This window comes from Hemicordylus capensis, chromosome 5 (genome assembly GCF_027244095.1).
Source record: "Hemicordylus capensis ecotype Gifberg chromosome 5, rHemCap1.1.pri, whole genome shotgun sequence".
NCBI lineage: Eukaryota > Metazoa > Chordata > Lepidosauria > Squamata > Cordylidae > Hemicordylus > Hemicordylus capensis.
The window spans coordinates 229764294-229780994 of NC_069661.1; the positions used below are offsets into that span (position 1 = coordinate 229764294).

Here is a 16701-nt window from a genome sequence, read left to right on the forward strand (position 1 = left end):
AAAAAAAAAGTTTATTACATTAATTACCACGGCAGAGAATTTTGTGAACAGAGACTAAGATTCCACCAGAGGTAAGCGACAAAAAGGATATTTTCTTGGATATTTTCTTTTGTTTTACCCCAACTGGGTAAAATAGAAACTATGAACCATTTTGCAAATTAGGATTAAGAGCAAGGCAAAAAGAGAAAGCAAAATGCAATCACCGCCATCTTGAAGCCAAGGATACAAAACAGAAGATGAGAAAGAAACTGCATGGAAAGCCCGAAGGAAGGAAAATGTTGAGAAAAAGATTTCAGTGTTGATCCAGCAAAGTACCACTTATTTAATTTTTTTAAAACATCAGCAAATTGTAATTTAGGACAAGTTGCTGCACATTTCTCTCTCTCTCTCTCTCAGTTAACATGATTAAAACCATTTTTTAAAAGTATGAAACAATTTTTGGAATGTCTAATTCTTGGGGAGGGGGGCTACAAGTTTTGTTTTTTTAAAAAACAAAACAAAAACATATTCAATTCAACCTGAGAACTTCTGTTTATAAAACATTTGGAACCCAACGTTATCTCACACCTTTTAAAATAGGTGAAGGTTATTCATAGTCTGCATTAGAAGCTTGAGAAACTTCAGGTGCCAACAAGCCCCCGCCCCGCCTGCCCACCCAAAGTGAAATACACACACACACGCACACACACCATAGAATCAAATGCTATCAACACAAAATGGGGTGGGGTGGGGGAATCCACACATTTATAACTTTGCTACAGCTTTGGAAAAACATTGACCTGTTGCTGGACCGACAAACAGAGCCTTCCAACCCCTTTCTGGGAAATGTATTAAAAAGGAAAGATGGGAGGGAATGGTTGGCTCTGGAGATAAAAGCGATTCTGGAAAGAGAAGGTGCAGCATCCCATTTTCTTTCAGATACACTGATTCCCCCTCCCAATCCCCTCTTTCCAATATCCAATTTGGCTAAGATCTTAAGATCAAAAGACCCAATGCTCACATTCAATTGAAAAAGGAGATACTGCATGCATCCCTTTGATCAGTAAGCACACCAGAGGGTAGGGTGGGGAACTATAAATAAATCAGACCAGAGGATGATTGTTTTGATTAGCTTGGTCTCATCAAATGTTCAGCCTCTGATGATTCGTTGTTAGAGGGAGAAAGCCGACCAGCAGACCATCCCAAGCCTACGCTTGCAGCAGGAGTTCCAATCTCATCATGCCAGAGCACCGAAAAGTCAAAGCGCAGGCCCTCCTCTCTCCTGGGAATGATGCCAACGGTACAGGCAGCCACTGGGGATCTCCGAATGCACTTGGCCGTTTAGGCTGGAAGGTGGACACACAGGCAGCAGACACATTCTGGGTCCTATCAAGGGACTTTTCCCCTCCCAACCAAAGTTGGATTGGTAGCTCCATTCTGCTCTAAAACCTCTTTGCCTCTAAATTGCTTTGTTTGGAAGGGCAGAATAGAGTCTGGATGTGATCAAATGAAACTGTAGGAACACAAGACTTTTTAAAAAAGATAACAGAGTGGATTTGCTGCCAATGTTGCTGTGGCTACTTGAACGCTGCAAATTCGCCTGTAGAGGGAGGACAAGAGCCGAGTTTAAGAAGTTGGGTTTTATTCAACAGCAAGATAGAAACGTTATCCAGTATAAATCTGATGCATATACTGGATGCAGCAGAGGTTAAGGAAAATCCAATGGTTAATTATTAAAGTGTAGAGAAGGGTCTTGTTGGCAGACAGAGAACAACAAAGTTACTCACACAAAATCTCTTGCTGAACTAAAGGTTCCCCAAAGAAAAATGCTGCCCATTTTGCGGAGTATTAAAAGTCTGCAGGAAGAAAAGCTTCTCATGAGGAATTTGCATTTAAAAAAAAAAAATGATTCACATTTCTACAATCCCCACTTGAACATTTTTATCTAACAGAAGAAGGAAGGAAGATCTAACAACGGCAGCTGCTGCCTGAAGGAGATTCAGTATCTGATATTTACAAGTGGGTAAGTCTCAGACTTCATGCTATGTTTGCCTACTCTCCAAATCCTCATTTCTAATTTTGATTTAGAGGCAGGGGAGGAGATTACCTTTCAGTGTCACATAACGAAGCTACTAGAGTTTTATCTGAAGGGGCTATACTCACGAAACCTAAGCATGCTTTCTAGCAGCTTGACTCCAAAGAGAGTTCTGTTAACCACAATTTATGTATACGCTTAATTTACTGTGATAATACCCGATTAACCCTACATACTGAGTCTTTGCAGTCAGATACCGGCATTTCAAATGGGACTCCAGCTTATTACACAGATTTCTTATCAAGTTGTTGTGAAACTAATGACTCCACAGAGAAGAAAAAGGATCAGATTATTATGCTGTAGGGTCAAAATTTTAGGACATTTGTGTTCTCCCACCCCTTACTCACAATACACGGCAGTAAGAGCACCTGGTCCTTTCTCCCTGCTTTGATCACTGCTCAGCTGTAGGAGCCTTCAATAGCCTCAAGAGCCACCAAAATTCAAGCAGGCCTCCTTACATATCTGTAGCTGTTGAGGAGACGCAAGTTTGGCCTGAATGCTCAACACCCCCCTTTTTTATAACGAGTCTGCTTTATAAGAAAATGGAACGCCAATTCACCCCCAGCTATCTGAGGCATGTGCTGACATGGGCTTGCTCTTGGACCAGGGTTTTCTTCAGCCCTGAGTGACTTTTCACCTCCTGTCCCAAATCACACATGTACAAAAGCCAGCAGGTAGGAAGCTTACAACTTCCACCTCCACCCTAGCAAGGGATCACGGTCTCGTCACCGATGTCTGATTCACTGTTTGAGAGCCGGATGACTGGCTGCCACCTACTACTTTCAAAAGACCTGTGGACACAAGATTTATGCGCTCCACTCCATTAGCAGTAGAGTACAAATGTGCTACTTTCTAAAATAACTTCACCAGCTTCATGCATTTGCACTAGAGATGTGAAGGCCTGGGGAAAGGGCGGGGGGCGGGCACCCTGTTCCCCCCCCATCCCCCCCCGGGGAAAACTTGTTCTTCCCCCATCCCACCCTCTGGCCTTTGCATCTCTAGTTTGCTCAGTTATACTTGCTATATGTTATTGTCAGACTTCTTTGTATCAGAGGAGACAGCCAAGGTACATACCTCTAGCTTTTTGAAGACCTACCCACAGCTTGTTTCTACTAACAGAAACCGGCCAGGGCGAACAGCTCACAAGTAAGTGGAATGTGTCGCCATGTCGCAAGCAGTGTCCCCTGTTACAGGAATTCCCAGATGTTGTTTGACTACAACTCCCAGAATTCTCAGCTGCTATGGCCTTTGGCTGGAGATTATGGGGGTTGCAGTCAACAACAACTGGGAATCCCTGCTACAGGGAACACTGGTCACAAGAAAACTCAACACTGCAGGTACAGACAAAGGTTACTATCTACATTCCTGTTATGTTCAGAACTGTAAGCTAACGCAATAAATGCTAAAGCAGTGGGCTTACCTACTCAAGGTAGATACTCCAAAAGAAAACAAAAAGAGTTTTTTGGGAAATGGGAGGAGAGAAAGTAAGGAGTCAAGCAATTCTATCAGGGCCCTTGCCTTCCAGACAGATCTGCCCCAAACTGGATAAATTCTATACATAAGCATAAAACATCTTCTCCACAGAAAGGAGATTTCAGAAGAAACATTAACCCACATAAAATTGAGCAATAGCAGCAAGCCATTTACTTTTAAAAGAATTAGTGGTGAAATGTTCCATTTCCCACCTCTAAACAACTTTTAAAGTTTACCACTCTGCTTTTACAAGAGTATTTTTCCCCCATTATGGGCATCAATGTTTTAATGCACAGCAGCCATACTTCTGGCTACACAGACAAGAACATAATGAGTTTGGTGTTTTTAAGGTCCCTTCAAGCCTGTTGGATCTAGTGAGGTTTGTTAACATGCCTGAAGCGGTCTGGAGCAAAGGCACATATCCGGCAATGGTTTTCAACAGCTGAAGGAGGTATCAAAGAAGAGCCGGACCAGAACACTGAGACAATAAAAAGAAATGACTTTCCCCATAATACATACCCTCAACAACAGAAACCACAAAAAGTTCCTCTACACAGATAAGTTTCCAATGAGCATGAAGTTCAGAAAAAGCAAGCCATTCCCTGCCAAATGTCTTGTATATTCTGTGAAGCCTGCTCACCATTACTCAAGAAAACAGGCCTGGATGCTCCCAACCATTTATCCAAGCTCTTTTGCCTTATTTTTACACACTCCCAGCAACACTGCTGACTTCAGAATCTAAAACTGGTACTACCACATGGTGACTGAACAAAGCAACAGTTTTAAGATGCAAACATCAAACCCTACCAGCCATCTATAAACCACATTAACCAAAGTGGTAAAGATGGCACTAGGAAGAAACTTGACCTATGCCTCAAACTGAGATGGAGGAGCTGGGGAAGGAAAGTACATTTTCAGCAACCTTTCCCTTTTCCCATTGAGTGCCTCATGCAACCCCCTTTTTGTGGTGGTAATTCCCAGGGTTTCCATTGCCAGCAACAGACACCATTCTGGGAATGCAGGAGGCCTGGTGTTAGTTGAGTCCTTCTATAGCCAGTGCACCTTCCAAAACATACACAACAGAGAGCTTGTTGGACTTTAAAACTCGTGTGCGCATATGGGGACAGAACCGACACAGGGGGAACATGCTTTCAGCTTCTTTTCAGATTACAGAAAACCCACCGTATCCCCCTGCCTGGATGGGTGTTTTTGGAGAAGCGCAAGCATACAGACTAAAATCCTCTGTCTGGAAACCAGCCCGGTTCAAGGAGGGCTCAGATGCACTGCGGTGAATTTTTGGCAACGACCGGGCCAGAAGCTCAATAGAGGCAAGGATCTGAAAACCAACAGAAAACAAGGGAAAGTCATGTGTCGCAGAGTCGAGATGGTGGCACAACCCTAAAACTGAAACTAATTAGGCCTCTGTGTGGAGCGACTCCAGCACCATGATGTTTGTAACATTCCTCGTAGAAAACACCCTAGCAGAAATAGTCCTAGAGGAATTAAAGCCTCTCCCCTACAAAGGTGACGAAAGAGGTAATGTGGATGCTTGCTTTGGCTCTCTTTGGTTATGTGGCAGCATCACGATTAAAGGCTTTAAAGAACAGCTTGCTGTTTAAAGCATTACTGCCAGGCTACAGAGAAAGTCGGAGCTGCCTGGCACACAGTGGCTTCTAAATACAATAAATCAATAATGCAATTTCAGTTATGAAGCAAGGATTTAGAAGTAAATTCAGAACAGCCCTGAAGTTGCAGGTGCTCATTGGGTTCTGGAACCCTCCCCATTTTCTTTGGCAGGAAGACAGAAGGGGGTGGGGTGAGGGAGGGAGATATATACAGTAAGGAGTTAGAAGTGGTTCTCATTTTGCAAGTTGGGTTTCATGGTAGGTCCCAGGTCAGGAAAGGCTGTGGACTACTGCCCTAGCCAATACTAGGTTAAATAGATTTGGAGGACCTTTATGATGAATCACATGGGCTCATGCCACATCAACCGTGCTCATATTTGCACTGAGACAGTCATATAGAGAGAGACAGGATCTATCTTTAGTCCTGCAACTGATTGATGTTATGGTACAGACAGCAGTTCCATTATTCCTCATGCTGTCTAGGCTATCATTATGAAGTTCCCAACTAGGTATATGGCAAAGGGCAATCCATTTTCTTTCTGCTCTAGAATTTTGTGAAAATTTTGTGAATTTTGAGAAGTTTGTGAAACTGAAATGCTCAACTAAAACGGGATTAAAATTTTCTCCTTTCAGAAATGTAAAGACATTTCAACAGATATTTGCTGACCCTTTTTTACCCGAAGCAGACAGATGCCACATCTGAACTAAATATTAAAAATGAAGTTGCTCTGAGAACTAATATTCTTTACCTGTGGGAAGAGGGGTCGTTCATCTCTCTTCTTTTTCAAGCATTCTGCCATTAGCCTCTTCATGGCTTTGGGACAGTTACTCCGCACTTTGCTGAGATCTGGAGAGAGGTATCCTCGTCCCACCATAAAAATTATCTTTGTTTTTTAGGTGGAGGGAGGAAGGAGAAAATTCAAACATTAAAAGTCTATTTATGATAATAAATTGTGGAAGGGCAAGTATTACTAAAAAGAGCTGGAATTTTCAGGAAGTCCAGGTCCATTTTTAACGGAATTTTCAGGAAGTCCAGGTCCATTTTTTTTACAACTCTTACGATCTTTAAACTTGTATTTCAAAGTTTTTCTACACTGTAATATTGATATATTCCCTGTGCGGCATCAGTTTTAGATCAACTATAAGCTGATCTAAAAGTGCCTCCCAACTCTAGAGAAGACGTGAACACCAAACTTCCCACACATGTACTGATCCCCAAATTACGACATTTAGTAACAATCTAACAACAAACTGTCCAGATACTTGAGTTTTGGGTGGTATACAGGCATGATAGATAGATAGATAGATAGATAGATAGATAGATAGATAGATAGATAGATAGATAGAAAGATAAATATGGGTGTTGCTGAATTTTAAGCAAAATTCTGACCACACAGTCTGGTGTCTGACCACACTGGATATTGTTACACTAAGATACATCCTATACTGAAACAATGGGCAGAATCCAACTTCAGGCATACTAGTTTAAGGCATTTCCAAGGAGCTGGGCACATTCAGATTTCCAGCTCTTCTTTAGAAAGCAGATAACATGCCATATTGTACATTTCTTTTGGAAGTCCTTTCAGTTTCAAAAGCTGTTTGCCATTTTACATGGAGTGAAGGCGGCCACTGAAGAAACAAGATGGAACCTTCCTTGCATGCACCGAAGTAACGGCACACTTCTTTCCGTCACAGCCATTATGTTGCTCACTTGCTAGTTGCTCAGAGTACAGGGATCCACAACTGTGAAGCCACAGATCTTGCCAAAGATGTCAGAGATATCCCAAGTGTTGCAATACTCAAGCATGAAGCAAGGGTCCAAGAAAAGCAAACTGGATGGCTATCCCGTCTTATGGTTTTCCCAGCCCCAGGCCATTCCTAAGCTTACATCATCTCAGAGTTGCAGATAGAGGGAAAGCTTGAGGAGCAACTCCTCACTTGATTTTCCTTCCTTCCTTCCTTCCTTCCTTCCTTCCTTCCTCTCTCTCTCTCTCCTTCCTTCCTTTCTCTCTCTTTCCTTCCTTCCTTGGTGGGTGAGTGGAGAGACATTTTGGGTAGGCAGATATTAGGTTTGGTAGGGGGAGTTCAGCAAAATGGGGTACAAACACCTCAAATGTTTAGGGGGGATCTGCACCCCTACATCATATCAAAGAAGGTTTTACATTATTTGTGTTTCCCATCCCCCCAAAACTTCAGGCTAGCATACATGGGGGTTCTCATTTTATCCTCACAACCACCCTCCAAAGTAGGCTAGGCTGAGAGTGTACTACTTGCTTACGATCACATAGTTCATTTCCTGGCAGAGCAGGGACTCACACTCAAGACTTTTTGGTCCATGTTCAGCACTGTCATCTACTATCACACACTGGCTTTCCAATGAGGGGTTGGCAGAAGACTCTGCATGTCCAAAAGCTAAACCATTCAGCTGACTCATAAGAAACTGTAAGAAGCCTTAATAACTGAGAACAGACTTCTTAGTCTTCTTATGATGACTATGCAAAGCAGGAGAAAATGATGCCTATACAAAAATGCAGTGGTGGTTTCTATACAAAGTAGAAGAAAATGAGAACGAGAAAACACATTTTACAGTGCATCATCTGTTCATTCTAACCACATTGCGTGAGAATATCCAAGCCTCTCCAAAACCAGGGATGCCTTACCTGGTCCCTGTTGTTGATGTTAGAATATGGTAGCTGGCCAGTCATCAATTCATAAAGGACAATTCCAAACGCATACACATCTGATTGAAAGCTATACGGGTTTTTATCCTGCATCCTAATTACTTCTGGTGCCTGTGATACAGAAGAGAAGACAAGGGTTTTCTTTGTTCTGCTGCAATGATAGGCTACTTCCGTATGCTTTAAATCACCAAGCCTGAAGCCCCAGTTTCTGAAAGGGCAACATAAAAGCTCTGGACTCAAAGCTCTTCACATTAGTAATATCTATAAACAGACACACATTTAGCCTATATCTTTAAGCATTCATTCATAAAAGTGACCTAAATCACTTCCTCAGTTATTCAGATTGACAATGCTAATAAAAGCTGACAAACTGTCTTTAAGCAGGGTTGCAGGCAACTTGCAGGGATGATGATGACTACGACGACGACGACGACGACGACAACAACAACAACAACAATGAGGGTGTTCCATTAGGACAACATTTAGTATAATTCAGAGTTGACTGCAAAAATGCAGGGAGTTTGGGATGGGACACCACAAGATCAAAGTGCTGGGACAGCAGTGAGATCTCTAGCAAGAGGAGAAAGAATACCTTCACTGGAGTACCACACAAACATAAAGGTTTCTCGTGTGTGGCACTGTATAGTACTCTGTTGAAGTGAATTATAGATGTTGGGGCCTAACCAAGACAAAAGTATATCTCCATCCTAGACAGGTGATGGAGATGTGACCACACAGGAGATGGTGCAAGCCACCTGCAGCAAAAGCATTACAGAGGAGAATACTTCCTTCTCCCACTTTATTTACCATCCAGAGAATTGATCCAGACAACTGTTCAAACTGATGGGACCCGCTCCATCGTGATTTCACGGTTGCTAGACCAAAGTCACCTATTTTTACCGTGAGGTCTTCATGAAGAAATATATCTGAAGAAGGGATGTCAAGGAGAGAAAAAAGCAATGCAAAGCACCAATCGTCACATTCCAGAGTATGTATTGCGGCAATTCAACAGCTGTACAAGTCTGCACCAGCAGCTTGCATTACAAACCAATCATCACATCTAGATCCTAAGCAGGCATTTGACTGTTTTCCACATTTAATGCTAATACCACCACCACCGCTAATGGCTACATGATCAACATATGAAGTATTTAAAACTAGAAGATGTTTGTATGAGGGTAACCCAAAAGATTGCTTCAGTGTGGCATATAATGAAGCATTGATGTTTTGACTGAAGCAGCACAGTATCACTTGCTGGATCAAGAACTATGAGCATAAATCAGAATGCAGACATTGTTTATCTACATCGCGTTACTTTCAAGATTCAGATATGTATTCCCATCTATATTCTGGTGCAGCTCGTCAGGCTTAAATATATTTTTACGAAATACAGCACTCGCATTGGATTGGGGCAAACAGCTGATCATCATTTTGTGTTTAGCACATCTGCTGATCCCCCGTAGTTGTACTTTTTTCACGCAAGTTTTCAGAGCAGACACTCACTTTGAAGACTGGTGTTGGGGGTGGGGAAAGATAAAGGACAGGCCTTTTAGGGAAAGGATACTATTACTCTTGAGGTCTCTGTGGATGATTGACTTGGCGTGCAAGTAACTGAAAAGTAGCAAAAGATTAGACAATGAGTTGACTGCATATTTTTCTTATATTACTACCAAGAGGACAGGTGATCTTGAAGGATCTTAAAGATGGTGATATATAGCAGAAGACAGTCTTTGTTATAAGGGCTCTAATAGGGCTCCTCAAACTTGGGCCATCAGACCTTGATGCATTACATGTTCCCCAGCCACAAACATCATTGTCATTGGGGAAGTGTTAGTCCAACAACAGCTGGGGCCCATTTAGGGCATGTTAAGTAAAAAATGCCCACACATTAATACCCCAGCTTTTTCAGACACTCAAGTTGCAATCATATAGAACACCAGAAGGCAGTGTAGACACCTTGCAAATATTAGCGAAGATTTCAAGACTCTTACATAGACATCATGAAAGACTATAATTACAAATACTGAGGATAAGAAATGTTATTTTAACAAGACAACCCATTTTTAATCACTGCACAGAATGCACAACATTATTTCTCTGATATATTACAAAAAAATCTTCTCTCTCACTTTTGCTATTGAACACATTTAAAAGAAATGTGTTGGTAGAATCTTTGAAAGTGGGATCGCCGTTTAAAAAGGACTAGCTGGTCCGGCACAGAGCAACTGCGAACTAGTTCTCCCTGTCTCTCACCCCTCTCCCCGGCCAATCTGGCTCCCTGCCCCACCTCCCCCCCCCCCGCTTAAGCCTCCCCCTGCCATCTGGGATGGCAGCAGAGGCAGCAAAACCTCCTTCCTTGGGCCCTCCTGCCGTCCATATGACAGGCCGGGCCATTTTCTGGCTCTCTGCATGAGTGAGAATAAAAACAACCATTTTATTTTAAGTTAAAATATTATTATGTGAAGATGCTGCTGTCAGTTCTTCAAATGAAAACAGTTCTACACAGTTTTAATGAATAATTCCCCAAATTACTGATTGCCTTGCTAGAAGCAAAATATTAAGACAATCTTATTTTTACATACATATTTTCTTAAAACTTAGCAATGAATTACAGCCAGACTGCAATTCAAGCTGGGTACTCGGCACTGGTCATGTTCTAATACATTTGCTTTTCTAAAGTTCAAAGTTGAGCTGACACATGACCCCACTGATTGAGGCTAGCTACTGTTAAAGCTGGCAAATTAACCCTGTATGTGCTGGAAAGCTCCACTGAGAATCATTGCAAAGATCTCCTCCCCACTCCCCATCAGCGAATACTTACTCCATTCCTTGTGCCGTCTGTCGTGCTATATCAATTAGCTTAATCATCTCAAATTTGGTCTCGATGATGTGTAGATGGTGGTAAAGGCTGGAGCCCTCACACCACTGTGTTACTATAGCCAACTGTGGCTTTGTGGAATAACCCATGAAAAGTAATATATTCACATGTCGTGTTTTCCTGCAGAAACAAGAGGGAGGCTTAAAACATTTCAAACAAACTTGATCATCAAACTCAACCTAAAAGAGGAACAGTTCTATCATTGCTGCTATGCAATTATACAACTCCAACACTGTGCCAGATATGAAGCAGAGGGTTTGACTCACTTGCAAGCTACACTGTTGACTCCTTCTCCAGGAGAAGGAGGGGAGGAGTATCAGGCAGCATCCCTCCCTTCTCTTCTCCACATGATGGTCTGGCAAGGTGCTCAGGCTCAGCCCACTGCTCAATCAGCCTGACTGACATGCTCAGCAGTGATAGAAACGCCGGATGATGCTGAGCATCAGCACTACCCTAGCTGCAGTCTGTCAGTCAGCCAGAGGAAAGGGTCGGCTGAGTCTGAGCATGAGCACGAGCACCTAGCTAGACAGTCATGTGACAATCAGGGGTATGCTGTGGTCCTGGTCATGAAGTTTCAGAGGACAGGAGGAGAAACGAAGCCACAGAGTGAGTGGAGTTAGAGGAGTGGTTTTGGTTATTTATTTATTTATTTATTTATTTATTTGACATATTTTAATACTGCCCAAAATATGCGTCTCTGGGCAGTAAAATCAAACCAATTAAACAATTAAAATCATTTAAACATTAAAATCATTAACATTAAGATCATTCAAAACCAGCATTAAAAATATTAAAAGTATAAATCTAATTAAAAGCCTGGATGAATAAATGTGGCTTCAGTGCCTTTTTAAAAGCTGCCACAGATGGGCAGTCTCTTATAGCAACAGGGAGCTCATTCCAAAATCCAGGGGCAGCAACGGAGAAGGCCCATTCCCGAGTAGCTGCCAAACGAGTTGGTGGCAACCGCAGACAAACCTCTCCAGATGATCTTAACAGGCGATGGGGCTCATGGTGAAGAAGAGGTTCTCTTATAAACCCAGGGCCTAAGCTGTTTAGGGCTTTATAGGTAATAACCAGTACCTTATATTTTGCCTGGAAACTTATCATCAGCCAGTGTAGCTCTTTCAACACAGGAGTAATATGGTCTCTCCTAGATGACCCACAGACGAAACCTGGCCGCCGCATTCTGGACCAACTGCAGTTTCTGGACCATGTACAAAGGTAGCTCCACACAGAGTGCATTGCAGTAATCCAGCCTAGAGGTTACCAGCATATGTACCAATGCTTTGAGGTCATTCATCTCAAGAAACGGACGCAGCTGGCGTATCAGCCAAAGCTGATAAATAGCACCTCTGGCTACCGCCTCAACCTGGGACAGCAGGGAGAGGTTCGGATCCAGAAGCACCCCCAGACTGTGTACCTGTTCCTTCTGGGGGAGCAGGATCCCAACCAGAACTGGCAGATCAAAATTGTCTCCCAAGTTCCGACCCTGCACAATAAGTACCTCCATCTTATCTGGATTCAGCCTCAGTTTGTTATCTCTCATCCAGCCCATTTTTGCCTGATTCCAGGGCAGATTCACTCGGCTTGTATTTTATTTTCTCTGGCATGATTTACTTCTGGGAGTCACAATTCTTGGCTGCTGATATGGGGTAGCTAAGCTGAAGCTTTGAGATAGGATGGGTACACTTATTTAAAAAGACTGAAAACTCTGCTGTGAATAACTGATGTGGGCTGAGCTTAGAAGGCTCACATTAGATAAAGTGGAAGTTGAAACAAATGGCCAATTAGCAATGCATATGAAGCTATGCATGTTATATATCAAAACGTAATTCACACAATCTTACCTGAGCACTCCTACTTCATTTTTAAAGGCCTGTAACTGCTGGGGGGTGGGGGCTGTAACATTCAACATTTTCACTGCCACATCACCTTAAAAGCAATTTAAAAATCAGATGTACACATGCTGCTCAATATGAAAAGGCAACACAAAGCTCAGCTATTTTATGCAGTCTTCCATATATGTGGAAGAATTTCATGAAATAGCATTATGCAAAAACACATCAGCCAAGGTTTAGAGAACTATCATAGGTTCTCTGCCAGGCGGAATACTGACTTTAAAAAAACACACCCCAAAACTCTCATATACCAAAGTCCCCTCCATTTAAAAAATGTTTCCTATGCAGCACTGGAAGCTGCTGTTTAAGAAACATAAGGCTAAAATCCCAGGAGATGCATGCAATTAGCTGCACAGGCTTTGAATCCTGGTCATTATATCTTATTCTGAAAGATGCTTTACTGCTCTGACACAAAATCTTTTGGTAGCTTCTGAAGAATTAGAATCATCAAAGTCACTAGCAACAGGAGATATCTGGGCTCTATTCAGATGTTAAACTAGAAGATGTCGTACTCATGTACAGTGTCTAAAATGGGGCCAGAAGTCCTGCCCCGACCCAGTTATTCATCCTCATAATCCTCCACTCCCGGATACTGCAGCTTTTGAAGAAGCATACACTGTATCCGTGATGGCAGCACTTCAGTGATCGGGAGGCTGGGGCCATCATGGATACGGCGCTCACCTCTTCACATCACAGTAACTGTGAGCAGTGGGCTGTGGGGGTGAGTGACGGGGCGGGCCTTCTGGCCCCATATTGGATGCTGTATGTGAGGACAGCATAGTTTCGTTCAATGCTTGAAGAAGGCTCTGCTTAATCGGGTGAGATTTCAGTATCACGCAATTTGTCTACAGCAGCTGACACCCAGTCTAATACAGTGCTAGTACAAGAAAAGCTAAATCCATGAAGTCAGCAGCTTGCATTCCAGACTAGTGTTGCTCAATCTGTGGCATGCCTCCTGCAGCAAAACCCCCTCCTCGGTCCATATATGTTGCAGGGAATAATATTTGTGGAAGTGCACCAGGAGGGCAAGAGGTTGTCATAGGAACATAGGAAGCTGCCATATACCGAGTCAGACCATTGATCCATCTAGCTCAGTATTGTCTACACAGGCTGCCAGCGGCTTCTCCAAGGTTGCAGGCAGGAATCTCTCTCAGCCCGATCTTGGAGAAGCCAGGGAGGGAACTTGGAACCTAGATGCTCTTCCCAGAAAGGCTCCATCCCCTAAGGAAAATATCTTGCAGTGCTCACACTTCTAGTCTCCCATTCATATGCAACCAGGGCAGACCCTGCTTAGCTAAGGGGACAAGTCATGCTTGCTACCACAAGACCAGCTCTCCTCCATGTCCTTGCCACTTCACACAGCTCCGCAACATTCTTGTGTGTATACAACTTTGCATATTGTGCTAGTGCAGTGGTAGTACACATCATGTCAGCCAGTGTCTCTTAAAAGAGAAAGCAGCTCAACTCTCACATATGCCTCCTCATACCTAGGGTGAGAACTGGTTTGGTGCACCAATTACATACCATGCCACTTTCCCTTATAGACCGTCCCAAAAGATCCAGACCCTATCCTTTGCCCAACAGTGATCTGGCCATCTGGTATTTCCCAGTCGTCACTTGAGTCCCGCCGACCAAGAGTTTTCTGCAAGAAACACAAGCTTAGTAATACATCCAGAAGCACACCCTTAAAAAGAAATAAGAAAAATGGGGCTCCCTGTGTGTTTCCCTAAAAGTGAAGTGTCTTGCATCTACATTGGCATGTTTGCTGTGTTTAGAGTTCCAAGCCACAGCTTACAACCCTGGCGAGCTCTGGAAATGAAAGGGCAGAGGGGATCTGTATGTGGGAGAGGGCAAGAAAGCAGACTGTGCAAGTCTGTGCACACACCAGGGTTAGGAGATTCGGCTGTATTGTGTTTTGCATTGGGCCTCGAATCTTGTAAAGGCTGGTTGCTAATTCAATAACAAAGGGGACTTTACCATTCGTGTCCTGTCTTCCGAAGATGAGGACGACTTTCTCTCTCGCTGAGGCCCTGGGGATTTCTGAAACGCTTTTGCATTGGTGAGGGAACCAGGTAAGGAGGCAGGAGGCGTGGCAGACAAACCCGTAGTTGAGCCTATGTTTGAGATTAAATGCCAAAAACCGTTAGAGGTTTTAAAGACACAAGCAGTCCCCAAAGTGGATTTATTTCACATAATACTTTAAGAGCAGAAATTGTGTTTACAATGCAGTATTTTAAAATACACAAAAAGGTATTTAAAACAACATGTTAATTACAAAACAGGTGCATTTAAACACATTTCAGGGTACAGTCCTAATCTACTTAATTCAACTGCAATGCTTCTACTAATTTCTGTGGGATTAGGATTGGGTCTTTACATTCACCAAAGAGGAAAGAGTAAGCTTCTTCTACATCAACCATTGCTACGCACACTAGTACAATTTCAGTTAGTTGCTGCATTATCATGGACCCTGGGCACAGTGCAGAGTGAGTTAAATGGGCTCAAGTCCCAATGTGGCTGAAACACATTACATTTTGTCTGGATTGTACCCACTGTCAATAAGCAGGGCAAATGTCAATCAAAACAAGTTCATCACACTCCATTTGCATGATTTTTTTTTTAAAGCTACAGACTATTTTGTACTTCATTTCATTTATCTGGCTTTCCAGGCTTGCTGCCACTAACCCTGGAATCAGACAATAGCTGGGCGTGCAACCAACTTGGACTCAAATGGAAAGAAGATTAAAATTTGAGGCTAGGATCCAAAGAATTGAAAAAGCTCGTTCTGAAAGTCCAAGGGGCCTTTGGACTCCTTCCCCTTAAACAGCAGCCTCTCCCTGCTGCATGGCAAACTGTTTCCAAAGCTGAGGGGAGATCACATTTGTGTAGCCTTGATGTAACAAAAGCCACAAAATAGAGCTAATCTACATAGCTGCACGATGCTGCTTAAAAGGAATTAATTCTATCTTTCGATTTTTTTTAATTATCCTGTAACCAGGTAAAGGATTTTATTGACATAAGAGAACATAATTTTGTGCTGAAGCCTCTATGGTATTTGGGAGCTTCTTTGTACCATATTAGCGCCCAGGGATGTGGCGCATTTTGCTCTGTCCTCTCAGAAAAGCCGCATCCAAGCAGAAGATGCCTTCCACTGCAGCACCACATGGTCCTTAAACAGCTAAAATGTTTGGGAAACCAGAGGCCACGTTAAATGGGAGTACTATTTACAGAGTAACACTAACATGAGATTAGAGGAGTAAAATTTAATTTGGATATTGGAATATCAAAGGGTCAGACCTGTGGAGGAGGGGTAAGCTATACAACAGTAGGCATTTGAGCACACAACCGTCTATTCCAGGCTCTGACAGAATTTTCTTTGGATCTAGGAGCCAGCCAATAGACACCTGACAAAACTAACAGACTTAGTGACAGACATTGTGAAGGGGAATGCACATGGGCTTCTCTTTGTCCCCTTTACAAGGAACATACTTGGAAGAGAAACAGGGCTGCCTGGAACAAATAAAAAGATTCTATGAAATAACTCTGCCTCTGAATATCTGAGTTTGGACACCAAACCTGAATTTCTAGGTGCTGTGGCTCTCTGGCACCTGTGATTTCTTAAGCCCTGGGCTATTCATTCTCACTTGGAAGACTAAGGGCTTTTCATCTCTCTCACATCCTGTAGCAGGGATAAAAGGCTTCTTATGGCTCTGTCCTAAACACAAATTTGTCCTCATGGTTTCTGCTCACAAATGCCTTATTTTCCCCCAGGACTTGGAGGCTCATTCTTCCTTTTTCACTACAGGTAGATTTCATTATGTGTGGGGGTTCCATTTCCGCAGGTTACTGCAGGCAATGAAACTGTGGATAATGAGTAATTGAAGTTTATGGGATCGCGAGGGTTAGATTCCCAGACTTCAAAAAATTCTGGAAAATTACTTAAAAATGCAAAAGTGGGCCAAATAAAGTGCCCTACCATGCTCCGCAGATCTCCTGGCATCCAGCAATGCCCCCCAAATGTTCCAAAGGGGAGGGAATAGTGGATTTTTTATTTTCTCTTTTCATTTTTCTG

General features: G+C 42.8%; 1 protein-coding gene across 3 annotated transcripts in view; it reads right to left on the bottom strand.

Annotated features, from left to right (window-relative positions):
• The window catches only part of BRAF (B-Raf proto-oncogene, serine/threonine kinase), a 73786-nt gene continuing 57085 nt past the window's right edge, over nucleotides 1–16701 (bottom strand). For 2 of the 3 annotated variants that reach the window (XM_053254751.1, XM_053254750.1), the window contains 10 exons: nucleotides 14607–14743; nucleotides 14154–14271; nucleotides 12579–12663; nucleotides 10675–10851; nucleotides 9418–9464; nucleotides 8661–8779; nucleotides 7833–7964; nucleotides 5922–6056; nucleotides 4730–4883; nucleotides 1–1579 (listed from right to left, as the gene is read on the bottom strand). In XM_053254751.1, the coding sequence (XP_053110726.1) occupies nucleotides 1557–1579; nucleotides 4730–4883; nucleotides 5922–6056; nucleotides 7833–7964; nucleotides 8661–8779; nucleotides 9418–9464; nucleotides 10675–10851; nucleotides 12579–12663; nucleotides 14154–14271; nucleotides 14607–14743 (1127 nt within the window). In that variant the 3' untranslated portion in view covers nucleotides 1–1556. The remainder of the gene's footprint in view (nucleotides 1580–4729; nucleotides 4884–5921; nucleotides 6057–7832; nucleotides 7965–8660; nucleotides 8780–9417; nucleotides 9465–10674; nucleotides 10852–12578; nucleotides 12664–14153; nucleotides 14272–14606; nucleotides 14744–16701) is intronic. The other variant, XM_053254752.1, reaches the window with a different exon arrangement.